Genomic DNA, 14,188 nt, shown 5'->3' on the forward strand with positions numbered 1-14,188 from the left:
GTGGACTTAGATCATCATATGAAGAATAACTATAAGATCTACCAAAGGTATCATCTTCTGATTCAGAACCACTACCAGGCTGTGGGACAGAAGACCCTGGAAGTAACTGAAATGTCGGTAACATCATATCATCAACATTTTCATTAAGATTGCCATCAGAGAAATCTAGGTTCAATTTCGAAATTTCAGATGCACTCATAGGGTGAAAAGATATTTTCATATGCTCTAGAGGCGGAGATGATTTCTCAGAGTAATGGCCACTAGAGAAGATTGACGATTTGGGCGGCCCATCCATGCCATTATCTGTTTTCTTCTCAAACTGAGATGTCTCGAATACTGCTTCCTTTGGTGCAAGAGTAGAATTTACAGTAGCTTCGTCACCCCATTTGCATTTGTGTTCCGGCTCGTATGTTGTGTGGAATTGTGAGCGGATAACAATTTCACACAGGAAACAGCTATGACCATGATTACGCCAAGCTATTTAGGTGAGACTATAGAATACTCAAGCTTGACGCAGACACCACGTGCAAGTTATTCCTTCCAGCCAAGTCAGTGGCAGAGTATGTTTCAGCACCATTTTCAGCATGACCTTCAGATTCTAGGAGCTCACTTATTGAAGCTTGCTTGCCATTCAAATTGTTGTGCTCCCTGTGCTCAAAATATGTGGAAGAATCTGAGGGCCGGTCTGTTTGACTATAAACTGCATCAGGTGCTCTTATGGCTGATTGATTAGTCTCTGGGTAGCTTTGGCTTGCAGAACCAGGATATATGCCAATTGGAGGTTTAGACGGTTCAAGTCCGAAGAGCCCAGCATTTGTCCAGAGCTTAACAGAAGATAATTCTACAGAACTAGTAGGAGCATGTGTGGGAAGGTGTTGGGTTGCAGATCCATTCCCTGATGACTCATTCAAAGGCATGGTCTGTGAATTAGACACTTCAGCCATGCCACAGCCACCAAATTCCTGATGATTTTCTCCAGGATAATCCTGAGGACCCCTTTCAGGAATTAGAGAGTTACCAGTGGTATCACCAGTTAAGATTTTTGCAGGAGATGCCTCGCTAGCTGGAGCAAAGGAAATGGCAGGTTCCGGTACAAGACAACTAGTGCTTTCATTGGTACCATCTTCTGACGCATCTTCTACATTACTCTCAGGGATCTGATTGACAACAGATTCTTTATTGGGAGGAAAAACTGCATAGGTTGACAGCCCTGGTTTTGATATCTCAGGAGAATCTCTGGGATTAACTTCTGCCTTACTCTCAGGAATCTCATTTGCATGAGGGGGGCTCTGATTGGGTGGTGTAGCTGTATATGCTTGCAATGCCGGTTCTGAAATTTCAGTGGGGTCTCCGGCAGCATCATTTGCATTATTCTCAGGGATGGTGGTAACAGATGACCATTCATTAGGATGTATATCTGTATAACCAGACAATGCATGCTGTGAAATATCCGGAGCATCTGCACTTGACAAACTGGGGAAATCGGCAGTTCTTTCAAAAGTATGTAACATTCTGTAATTTGGACTTGTATCAGGAAATTCAGCGGGAGAAGAATCAGGAAGCTGTGCAACGATGTTATCTGCCGACTCTATTTGAGGTCCATGAGCATTGAAGGAATGTACTGGCTTCCCTCGTTTTTTAGTTTGAAAGTCAGCCTCAGTGTCTGTCTCAGATTCAAGTGTGTTAAGTGCATCCATATAGTTGTCTGTTTCACTGGGGACTTCATCACGGGGGTTTAAGCCTGAAGACAGTAATAACAACTTCGCCTTCTGAAGTAAGGCCCCTTGCTGCTCCAAGGTCTCCATCTCCCTGTGATCAACTTCTCGCTGCACAGGCTTAATAGGTTTAGTTTCTGCATTTTCAGCCCTATCCATGACGACATCGTCACAGTAGACAGAACTTGTAGTCATGACAATTGCAGTCTTTTCATGCCATTCAACAGATGGTGAATTAGCATTCATCTCATCTGAGAGGGAACCTTGCTTCGAATCATCATCCAGATCATCTGCCCTGGTCCCGCTAAGCAAGATGGGGGAAGAGGCATCATTAAGCTTGTGTGTATTAATATTTGACAGCTTGTCATGACCATTATCATGAGGAACTACAGAAGGCTTTGTATCTGAAGCTTGTTCTGCAAAACTCAGTCGTGCCTTTGAACTAAATGAAGAAGATCTGCTTATATTGTCAGGGTTGGATCTTGCATCAGATGTAGATCTATGCTCTGAGAAACTCCGGCCATCCATGCTGGGAGATGCACACTGCCTGCTGCAAAAGAATTATTAAGAGTACTGTTTTAGATGTATTATATTATTAAATATACAAGAAAAACAAAGTCATGGACGATGAAAACATATATACAGTTGCTGTATCTTTGAGTTTGGGATTTGTGTGTAAAACCTGCTGGTAAGTTGAACAGCAGTGAGTGCTCGCTGCAATTCACCATTCCTATGCCTGGATGTGACTTGTCCATGGTATGGTTCTTTTAGGCGTGATCCTTTTCTCTGTCCAAGTTCAATCAAGTCTTTCAGAATAGAGTTACTAACATGCAAAAATAAAACTTTCATCTGCCAAACTAATACCAATAAGACACAACCATCCAATTTAGCAATTATTAAAACTTGCTGTGGATTAAATAAGAGTGTTTTGTAAAAAAAAAAGGGGGGGGGGGGGGGGGGGGCAGCCTGGTGCACGTAGCTCCCGCTTGCACAGGGTCCGACCACTTTGGGTCTTTTGTACGCAGCCTTTCCCTGCATTTCTGCAAGAGGCTGTTTCCAGGACTCGAACCCATGACCTCATGGTCACAAGGCAACAGTTTTACCGCTGCGCCAAGGCTCCCCTTCTAAATAAGAGTGTTTTGTAATAATTAATTTCAGATTAGTACATAATAGTTGGCATGCTCATAGAGTAGACTGGAGCAGACAACACAAGTAAATTGATTTGAAGTCAGTCATGCATGTGTGTTGACTAAAATAGCTATGCATAGACATTGATCTTTGGACATAAAAAACGAGAAATAGAACCTTAATTTTATGAGATCTCCTTTCTTTTTGGAGATGTGAAGTCTTGTCTGCTCTCATCACATCCCATGATTTCTTGAAGTATGATGGATCAGAATATCTCTTCAAACAAGCCCCAGCACCAGCATTGTCAAATCTGAAAATAGATCATGTTAGATACCCAAAAGCGTTTGAAAATAGAAAGCAAGCATCCTTACTTGTCAAGAAGGTAAAGTCGTGGTGGGTCTCGGCATTCTTCATAGGAATCCATCATAAACCGAGGCAAATCACTGGATAGGAGATGATTTTGCTCATTTTGAAGTTGTGTGTGCCAGTCAGAGCCTGCATTTAATTAGCAAATTAAGTCAAGATGCACGATGATCTTAAACCAAATTGATGGTTATGGTCAAGAGACAGTTGATTATGAGACTGAGTTAGAAATGAACTGTTTTGTACCATGTTAGTCCGGTAATGGTAAAGCAAAAGCTAGATTCATTATTCATTACCGCCAGCCAGGACTACTCTAACATTATAGACGGATTAACTTATTACCATAAGAGGTTTGTACTGATTTAGTGACCACATGAGCCAACTTTAACTACTATCAATACACTCTGAAAAATTAGTGTGAACTAAATATGGGCAAAATGATTGTTGATGACTAAGATATGCGCAAGAATCCTTAGCTCGTTTCTTTTTCTACTTGTGAACATCTATACTTCTATATAGTATACCAGTAACAAGTCATATGGACCGTTGGATCTTTCCAATCGGACAGCTTATATTTAATGGCTTGTGTTGCAGGACTACGTGGCTGCAAATAGACCATTGGATATGCAATTCTGACGGCCTATGTTGTAGGAATTCGCGGTGTGCTGCGTCCCTCTGCAGCCAACGTGACACTCAGATGAAGTTTCTAGCATGCGCAGCCAACGTGACACTCAGATGAAGTTTCTAGCATGCGCACGTGATCCTCCCATCACTATCCAGAAATTTCTACTAGCAGACAAGAATGCATGCACATTAGGCCAGGTAGATTAGTAATATGTGCCGTACTATAGCGCAGGCTACCAAGTAGGCATCATGATGATAGAGAGAGAGAGAGTAAACGCATAGGCACAGAAGCTGGAAACAATATTCTGCCCTGAAGCAATTTAACCGATTAAAGAGTGGCAAATAAAATAAAAATGCAGTGTGTTTTACAGCTAAATATATTTTATTTTCTCTTATATATTCAGTTTACAAATATTATTATCCTTGTTTTTTCTTTGTTCATAAATAAAGTCTGAAATTTTGAACAACCAAAGAGACAAAATCAATGTTTGAATAATTATGTTATTTGTAATGATGAATAACTGGTATTCTTTGGATTGCTCGATTAAGAATGTATTAAAATTTATTAAGGCAAATGTTTGAGGATGAAGTGGTTATCATTTTCTCTTTGTATTCTAAATTTTGTAAAACCATCTTACACATATACACTATTGAATTATTTATATCTTTATAATAATTATTATTTTGAAAAGGGGAAGCTCCAAGCTGTGCGTCATCATAATGCACATAATCAATTTTATTAAAATTCTTTCATATAGTTCAAGGTACAAAAATATAACCAGTCGGAAAAAAAAGATACATAACTTGACTACATTATAATTAATGATTAATTAATTGACGAGTTGCATGTATGGTAGTTCAAATCATGATGCTTAAAATTACACACATGTATGTGTGTTTATAACACGTGTGTGGCACGTGCCATTTACTAGTATGTATAGTCATTGATGAAGTAACTACCTGGTACATAAGCAAAATGTATATGGCTCTTCTGATTCTTCACAGCTTTTTCAAGAGATGGAAGTGCTGCTTCAATGTTCTGTACTCGGGTCAGCACCTTACGCCCCCTGGCCGATGTAGTTATAACTTGCTCATGTAGGTCATGAAAAACATCTGCCGCGAATCTGGTATGACCAAAGAATACCTCAGGCGTAGGAAACTAAACGTAACAATTTAAGATGAATATTAGAGGATTTATAGCATGCCTGAAGCCAACTCAAAGCTAGCAGATCAACTCTGCCTGACATTGTCATAAGCATAAGCATATGGCATTAATTTTTTGGAGGAAATAGGAAATGCAATGATAAATAATAAAACGGTAAAATCGCAAAAAATGACTTCCCGAGAGTGGTGACAGTTTTCGATCAACAACCAGTAGAAATTGCCGGCAACCACGGAAACACTTGCACAATAATTAACAAAGACTCCTTTAGCCCCAAGCATTCAACAAGATATATCTACAAATTCACTCAGTCACCCACTAGGACGCCTAGAACAGGAGCTTCTCCAAAGTCTATATCATAAAGAAAAGATAGGATAAAGGGACCGGCAATACGTAAGTCGCCTGAAAATTCATTTTGGGTAAGCCGGTTTTCTGGGCCATTAGATTAAGGTCCAACGGCCCTACTTCTTTCTTCTTCCTCCTCCAACCATTCCTCCTTCCACAAAATCGACTTACCCAAATTGCAAATTCAGTCAACTTACATATAGGTATTGTGATAAAATAAATTCATCCTGACATGGGATCTTACCCAAATATGGCATACCTAGACTACACCAATAGTTACTAGTTCCTACCAATTCAACAAAGCATGCCTCCAAAAACCTAGCAAACGCGGTAAAAACACCTGATTGTTAGCCCGTATAACGCTCCGAAGACACACAATTTGGTTCTACCCGACTCAATCCTAATGCTATCTCTGAAAATGAGCTCAAAAGCCACCAGTGCCCAAAACCAAATATCCACTTCCAGCCAGGCAGCACTGCTGCTTTGTCGATAATCGGCGAGCGCAAACCCGGTCATGATTCCTGGAATCCCGCACTCAATCTCGCGTAATCAAATGCAGCCACCTCAAACACCAGATCCCACTACCTTCCAATCACCCCCAATCTCAAGCACAGACGCCTCAACCTCACTAACCAGCGACCAAACACTTCCCCACAAGTGTACCGCAGCCGCCCGCCAAAATCGCGACACACGGAGAGCACCAGATCCCACACGAGAAGGCTGGAAACACGCACACACACTCGCCGAATCGAGCCACGCACGAACAACCAAAATCAGACCGCGAGGCGGACAGAAGCGGAGAGGAGGGGAGGGAGCGGGCTTACTCCGCGAGATCTCCGAGCTGGCGCAGGATCCCGACGAGGCCCGCGACGGCGACGCCCTCGAGCAGCGCCTTGGGCTCGGGCTCCCCGCCGGCGGCGGCGGCGCCCCTCTTCCCTGCCCCCGCGCCGCCGTACAGCCCGGGGTCGCCCAGCCCGACCTCATTCCGCACCTCGAACCTGACCAGCGGCATCTCCGCCCCACCAACCACCGAGCGCGCTCCTGCTCGTCCTCCTCACCGCCGAGGCGCGGCCATCGCGGCGCCTGGCGGTCGCTATAAATGCGACGCCGCAACGGCTACTTTTCCAGTGGGAGCAGGTGCGCCGGCTTGGTCTCGGGGCGTCACAGGTTGCCGCCTCCGCACGGAAGGGGGCGGCCGAGGGGAGTGGAGGCGACGCCGAGGCGCGTGGCGGGAGGGGGAGGGGAGGAAGGGGAGGAGCGTCGGTCTCCGACAGGGTGCGGGGCGAAAGGGACGGTGGGAAAGGGAGGCGCACGCAGCGCTGCGGGCACGAGGGGGGTGGGCAAGTGGCGCGTCCCGTGGTATGCTAGTAGGCTGTAGGCAGGCGCGGCGCGGCCTGGTGTGATTGATTAGGCCAACTCCACCGCGCGATCCCAAATGGACGTCCGTTTTGTCCGGTTTTTGTCTCTTTGAGTAGGGATTTGGCGTCGTATCTGAGCTTGTCCTGAGATGCGGTGGCCGTGCGCCCAGCGCGCGGACGCATCCCGGCCGCATCCTGTCTGCGTATTATTTTTTTGCAAGTCCTTAACTTTATTTCATCATTCATTTTTGGTACATGAAAAATACATTATCATATTTTGACTAGCAAAGCAAGACCAAAGAAAACAAGAACCACAAGAATACATTTTAGAAGATACCCAAATTCCATAACTGCTCCCTTGAGTTGGGTTAGGGCCTTCTCCATGCACTCGTTGTTTATCTGTGGAGGAGGAGGCTCGACCTGGCATCCTCCTTTCTTCTTCAAGCCAAAAGTCGATGTTGCTTCCTCCTCACACTAGTCTCGTGTCTAGCCTCTAATCTAGCAACAAGTGCACTTGTCTCATTTACAGCCTCTATGCTAGCTAAAAGTGCACGAACATGTACTAAATTTCGCTCTATCAATATATCGATGTACTCTTCTTCCCAATACCAAAACTTGCATCCGTTCTACACAACAAAATTTGAAGTTAGCACAACTAGTTAAATCTAGAGCACAAACCGAAGCTAAAAAAAAGCACATACCCCATCGTTTAAGCACTTGATGAACACCCATCCGGGATGTTCCGGCGTTGTAGACACGCGGCGCACGACCATCCTTGGGCAGCGGTCGCACTTAATGAGTGGCAACGGTGCGCCGGCGAGCTTTTGGGCAAGCACTGAGCCCGCCCGACCGCCATTCATGTATCTGCCGGCGGACCACCGACGGTGCAGATCCGAGCGGCTAGAGGAGGAGCCACTGCCTGCATGTGGCCTTGCGGCCCTGCCAGGGCCTTCCGGCGAGGTGCCCGGCCAGTCCATGCCGCAGCCCGGCCTCCCACAGCCGGCCGAGCTCAAGACCGATCGGATTCGCCCCAAAATCGGCCGGCGGGTGCGCAAACCAGGTGGCCGTGGTCGCGTCCGAGCCCGGCGCCGAGGGGAAGGGGTTGGGCGAGCTCGCGTCCGAACTGCACGGCTGCAATGGCAGCGGCGGCGGCGGCAGCGACGGAAAGAGTGGGGAAGAGTGGAGGGGGTGCGGCCGGAGGGAGGGAGGGGGACGGATAGAAAAAGGCCCGTCTTGTGCTACCGATGGGCGGGCTAGGGGAGGACACGCGCAGACGACCCGCGTGTCCGCGTGGTGTCTGTTTCACCCCAAAAGCGGCGTAAATTTAGATCGGAATGGGTCGAAAGCGGACATAAAACGGACAAAAGTCCGTTTGGTCCCACGCATTGGGCCGTCTTTTTTATCTCTTTTATCTCAAATGAATGGGACCCGGATAGAATAGGGTCGCGCCGTGAATCGAGTTGGCCTGCTCGGCTCAGGGTCGCTCGGCTTGGATGCTCGATCGATGGATGCCGCCCCGCCGCTATTATGTTGTGGTGGAGGCTGCTGGGTCGCGCGGGGGCCGGGGGTGCCTTGCCATTTCCGGCCGCGGGTTGGTCCTTCTTGGGTTTCACTTCACTTGTTCCTCGGGCGCTCTTCTCGTTTTTGTGCCGGGGGGTTGGAACATGCGTTCTGTGCTTTGCGTTGCGGTGTGGTCACGTCAACTGTGTGTAAAAAAATGCGTGTGTGTGCTTCTACCGGTCTAGCCTATCTTTTTCTTTAGCACGAGGATTTCTATCGTATTTTATTAAAAAAATGTTGAAGAACCGACGACTGATTTTTAAGATTTTCCAACGAACACCCAGAATTGTCATGCGAAAATTCATAAAATGCGGAGCTAAAAAAAGTTGGGTCCGTCAAAGAGCACGAGATAAGCACATTGGTGAGCCCCGTGGCAGTCGGCGACTGATGTGCGCTGTCGGACCCTGAGCTCCTCCCCTGAGTGCCTTTATCGAGGAACGAACGAACGGATGCTTCAATGAGGCTGATGCGTTCCTGCTTTAAAAAAATGCTCCAGCCATGGGCGGGCCGCAGCCCATTGAGCCTTCCTGAAGCTCCCCCAGTGATATGCATGTTGATTATAAAGAATTTGCCATACTCTAAAATAAAAATTGCCAAAGTAATTGCCATGCGTTCCATCGGGTCTTCTAAGGGCGTTGGTTGGGATTGCTTAAAAATCTGACATTCGCTGGTTAGTGGCGTTTAGACAAAAGATATGTGTGGTATCGGTCAGTGTGCACTTACTACCACACCCCTAAAAACTGTGGTTGGTCTTTTAAAATTTTGCAGACAATATCTACATGCATGTGTTTTTATTTGTTTACTTTTAAAAATGGATTAAAAATAAAATTAGAAGACAATAAAGATGCAATGTGTATTACTCCCTCTGTACCGAAATATATGACGTTGGAGTAGCTAAGCGAGAGTACATAGCATGTACTCAAGATGATCTATTCTGGCTTTGCGATGTCGTTGAGTTATAGTTAGGGTAGGCCTAATTATTTAATGGAACTGTCTATAAGATATGGATACCCAAAAGTATAATGTAGCCTTTTGTATAAGTACTTGAGTCTTCACATCAGTAATGATGGTGGTAGAGTGGGTGATGGTGGAGCAGTGGTGCTCAATGATCGTGTCTGCATTTTTGCAAGGAGCACATGAATGGCATTTAATTTCGTGACGAATGGATGCTATGACAATGGATAAAACGTCATGACTATGCTCTCCTGCCAGCTGCTACATACAACTAATTAATGATGACAAATTTCCACAAACGTACCATTCTTAACACTCATATCAATACTAGACACACATTCTACACCCTACAAAAACATATTCTCTGCAGTTTGAAAGGAATGTCATGCATGAATTCAAGTGATACCCAAAAAAGTTAGGATTGAAACATTTCATACTAGTACTAGTACAAAATACGGTATTGTGACTATGCCCTCATTGCTTTACCTGAATCATTAGAGCATCCACAGTCGGGTGTCCCAAACTCCCTCAAACGCCTGGGCGTACCCGGTCACTGACCAGTAAAAAAACAGACCCCAAACGGGTGCCTCAAACGGGCCTCGGATGCCCAGACTGACTGACACCTCTCATATCCAATCCAAATCTGGGGCGGCTATGGGGAGGCCCGGGTGCGTCCGCCACGTCTGACTGACGATGGGATCCCACATGAAAACACTCTGAAACCCGACGGTTCGAAGCTCGTCTCCTCCATTGGACCGATGGCGCCGTTCCGGCGGACCACGTAGTGCCTAGCCCAGTTATTTAAGCCGGACGTCGGCACCAACACCCTACTAGTCCACATTTCCCTCCTCCTGTCCGTCGCCGCCACCACTTTCGAATCATCTTCCGCCACCACTAGTAGACATGCCCCCACGCCGTCGGATAAGGAGCTACCCATAACTAACGCCAGAGCGTCGACTGCAGCTCCTTGAGCAGATCCGGGCAAGGCATGAAGCCCAGATCGCCGCGGGGCTACCTCCGGACGCGGTGGATCCGAATGAGGACTTGGAGGAGGAGGAGGCTGAGGAGGACGGGGAGGATGTGGAGCAGGAGGAGGATAGGGAGGATGTGGGGGACGCGGATCTGCAGGCGGAGCAGCAGGTGATCCTCAATTCCCTCTGGTCGGAATCGGAGGCGGAGGCCAAACATAGTCGGAGACAGGAGGTGGAGGCGAAGCACGTCGCGGAAGTCGACGAGATGCCCACGTATATGGATGAGGAGGAGCCGGAACCCTCCTACGCGCCCATCTACCCGGCGCCCGACACCGACGTCATGGACATCTTCGACGACAAAGCGTAGTTAGCTAGCGTGTGCGTAGTACATAGGATTTCTTTTGCATGGTTTGTATGAATTTAGATGATGAAATATAAGAGACTCGGGTGTATAGCATCATAGCATCAAATATGAGGCGTGGCCGCCTAGTATCCGCGGACAAGCCTGATCGCGTCCGCGGACGTTTAAGAGGTCGGATTTGCAAGTCCAGGGCGTAGATGCTCTTAAGCCTGCTACTTAGGGATCACGGTGGAAGTTTTTTTTAGTTGATGGTGGAACTTGGAAGTTGTCACGTAGCACTAAACAAACCTTAGAAACAAAACGTGTCATCTATCCATTAGCAATAGATTTATGGAGCTATGGGCCATCACTTCAATATGGTAGTTGGGTGGTACAGCCATATAAGGAGCTGGAGCTTTGCTTTATCAAGCTCCCCCCTTTCAATCGCTGCTTCACATAGTAAAAGACCTATAGCATGATGATGACCAAACTTTTTCTCCTCGCATCATTTTCCGGGTGGGGACATCACAGAATCAAGAAAGAATCGTGCATCGTGATGTCAGTGACGGTGGATTGGGATGGGCAGTACCCTCATGTACTAGGAAGGAAGAAGTTCTATTTTTATTTTTTTGAGACAAACTAGGAAGCAAGAAGCGGCAGTAGGTGCAAACATTTCTTGCTTGTGGGCCACATGGGTAATAGATGTGTGGCACTGGTGCTTCTCCGCTGCTGTGCAGATCGCCGTGCAGCAGTTTAACCTGTGTAGCGTAATGCTGAAGGGTGGGTTTTATTGTTTTTACTGTTTTTACTGTCCTTTGCTTGTCCCCACTTTTTATTGTTTGTTTGTGTATGATGAGTGTAGAAGAATTCAGTAAGTTGTTGGCACATACATGTCTATCTTTCGCCAGACAACGATCTGTCGAGTAAAATAACCTGCCCTATGTTGAGCTCTGTCGTTTCGCATATGTGAAATTGCTGCGTATCAAGAAGCATGGAGTATATACAAACAATATGAATTGAGCATGGCTTAGATGGTTAGATTTCTTGTGATGTAGATAGTCTAGTCAGATTCAAGTCATAGATATTGTATGGGAGATGATGGATGCTCGTATTTTCTTGGATTTATTCTAGTTTTTCTCGGCGATATTGTATGGGAGACGATGTTCCTATCGACTAAGAGACTCCTGTGGTGACTTTGTTAAGTTTCTCGGGATACTTATAGGGTATGATGTGTGCGCATAAGTTCATAAGGATGAGTGCTTCGTGTGTGCGTGTAAGGGTCTGATTTTGTGTTGTGTCTCACAAAAAATCATCTTAAGTCTGGGCGGAGTTTTCTTTATCTTCTTTTTTAACCTAGGCAAAAGCTTTGTATTTTCATTAAGTAATTGGAATTTTTTGTGCTAAAGCCACCAGATCTATATTGAAGGATCGAACAGCAGTACAAGCACCCCTAGAGAAACTAGAAATTACATACAGGTCCTTGGAGAAGCTAGCTACCACATAACCCAGTGCGAGTCGAGGGCACACCGGCCTTGCCACTGCTTCACTCGAAGCCGGCCAGACCTTGAATCTCACGGTATCTACGCAGACGGGAAGTCTCCAATCTTCAGTCCAGAAGGACCAGCACACCAGGAGCGAAGACACCGTTGAAGGAATCCTGCGAAGAACTAGGAGGTAAAAACCACCGCCGACATTTAGAACGACCTCCAATAGCAAAGGACCGACCCCACCTCTAGCCAGATGAAAGAGGGGGACACCATTCTCACAAGCTCCCTGACGAGATCTCCACTAGTCAAGCAATGTTGGACGGAAAGGGACTAGAGGAGCAAGCCACTGCACCATGCCATCCCCTTTGTTGGATGACGCTGGAGATCAGGCACAAACACAATGTCGGCCCATGAGCTCTGTAGAACGAGGATTCTGGAAGCCTTGTCGTACAAGACAAAGAAGCCAGATCCATGGAGGACTCCCATCCATCGACATAGCCAGCTAGGACCATGTAACCCTAAGGGACTCAGTGTCCTATATAAGCTACGCCCAAGCTAGTCGATAAACACTTTAAATTATATTGAGACCAATCCCCTGATTGTACCTTGTACTCTATACAACCATTGTAATACAACACGGCCATGAGTAGGGTATTACCTCTATCATGAAGAACCTGAGTTAATCTGGTCTCATGTTTCCCCTCTGATCTATTCTCCTAGCCAGAATAGCATATTGGGGGATCTGCTAGATTCCGCTCCAACATACCTTCTTGGGGCCCTAAAATAGGGAGGACCCCCTCCCAAGCCCCTCCTCTGGCAGCCCCTTTCCACCATGCGGTGAAAAATTCACCTTTGCGCCATCCTTACTCACATGTTTTGGGGCTTAGGAACTAGGCGAGCACCAAAAGATTGTTTAGGGACCTTTTTCTAGGGGGGTATTGTTGAAGATGCTCTGACCATTTTTGTATTCACACCTTACGACAACCAAATGGTAAAATGATGAACAGAATAAATACTTCTTAGGTGCCTAGAGAAAAATTCACAGCTTAGTCGATCACACGGACTATCAGATGTATCCATGTGATTTTGCAATAAAAAAATGTTAGTTTTAGAAATAGGTAGGTCCAAAATGAAACTTACTCTATTTGGGTAAATGATGACGAAATTGCAATGTGTTTGCACACGAATACATGGTGTCATCCCGGCATCGAGCGCGATGCGTAGGACACATTAGCGAGGGAGCCTCAGCGGGAGCGTAATACACAAGAGATGCTCGGAAGGTCTCTTGAAGACCCGAATCTCACACGCCCGGCAGGGACCCCATCAAGGCACACAACGGCTATGGACTGTCCTAGGTTGGACCGACCGCCCATAGAGACTCATGGATAGCTCTCGTCGAACACGAAGAAACGAAAAAATGAGGAATCGGAAAATGAGGGGGAGATAAAAAAATAAAGAGGTGGATGCATTTGATGATTATGTGTTGTTCAATCGTCCGTCACCTCTCATCTATATCGCAGGTGGTTAGACTTTTCATGCAACAAAATGACTCCAAATCCTGTCCAGATGTTCTACAAATCCTAGCGTGACTCGGACAAGAATTTTGTGCAACCTTCTGAATCCGTTTGGAGCTTCCAAGTGTTTTTTCTTAGAATTTCCGAGCTAGTCGGGTGCTCCATGGAAAAGCTTCTAGACTCCATTCTAAATTTCGCAACCAACTTCGTTCGGAACTTCTGATCAAACTCTGCAACTTCTATCTCTGAAATTGCATTGGCTCTATAGGTTGTATATAACTTTGGATTGAGTTGAGAACTTCTGTATTTGAAGTCATCTTCGAGACAGATATGGTATTCCGGTGTTAACACATGGTCCTTCGAAATGCCACGACTTTCGTGTGATGCTCCTATTTGAGTTATCATTATATCCATTCCGACTTACACAAAGAAGGTGCCACTCCCATAGAAGTTGTTGGGGTTTGCCCTAAAGAGGAAGGGTGATATAACACAGAAGCAAAGTATTTTCCTTAGTTGTGAACCAAGGTTTAATCGAATCAGTAGGAATCACCAAGATAACGAGGTCAATAGTGCCTGCACACAAACAGAAAACAATACTTGCACCCAACTTGGCAAGGGGGCTGTCAATCCCCTTGTCTTGTTAGTTACAAGATTAAAAGCAAATAGA

The 14,188-nt window shown here is 46.0% G+C and overlaps 1 protein-coding gene across 1 annotated transcript; it reads right to left on the reverse strand.

The window, feature by feature from the left end:
• Nucleotides 1–491: 491 nt before the first annotated feature.
• LOC125546723 (SCAR-like protein 2) lies at nucleotides 492–6,680 on the reverse strand. Its single transcript, XM_048710877.1, has 6 exons — nucleotides 6,162–6,680; nucleotides 4,791–4,954; nucleotides 3,215–3,338; nucleotides 3,021–3,153; nucleotides 2,398–2,501; nucleotides 492–2,265 (listed from the first exon to the last, which is right to left on the reverse strand). Exons 1-6 carry the CDS (start codon nucleotides 6,347–6,349, stop codon nucleotides 492–494), a joined length of 2,487 nt encoding a protein of 828 aa, XP_048566834.1. The 5' UTR covers nucleotides 6,350–6,680.
• Between the last annotated feature and the right edge of the window lie 7,508 nt (nucleotides 6,681–14,188).

Source organism: Triticum urartu, chromosome 3, assembly GCF_003073215.2.
Source record: "Triticum urartu cultivar G1812 chromosome 3, Tu2.1, whole genome shotgun sequence".
Taxonomy (NCBI): Eukaryota; Viridiplantae; Streptophyta; class Magnoliopsida; order Poales; family Poaceae; genus Triticum; species Triticum urartu.

Coding starts and splice junctions, on each gene's coding strand:
- LOC125546723 (XM_048710877.1), bottom strand. CDS start 6,349: ATGCCGCTGGTCAGGTTCGAGGTGCGGAATGAGGTCGGGCTGGGCGAC. Junction 3,154..3,214: donor CGACTTTACCTTCTTGACAA/GTAAGGATGCTT, acceptor ATCTATTTTCAG/ATTTGACAATGCTGGTGCTG. Junction 2,502..3,020: donor GGAGATCTCATAAAATTAAG/GTTCTATTTCTC, acceptor GAACTTGGACAG/AGAAAAGGATCACGCCTAAA.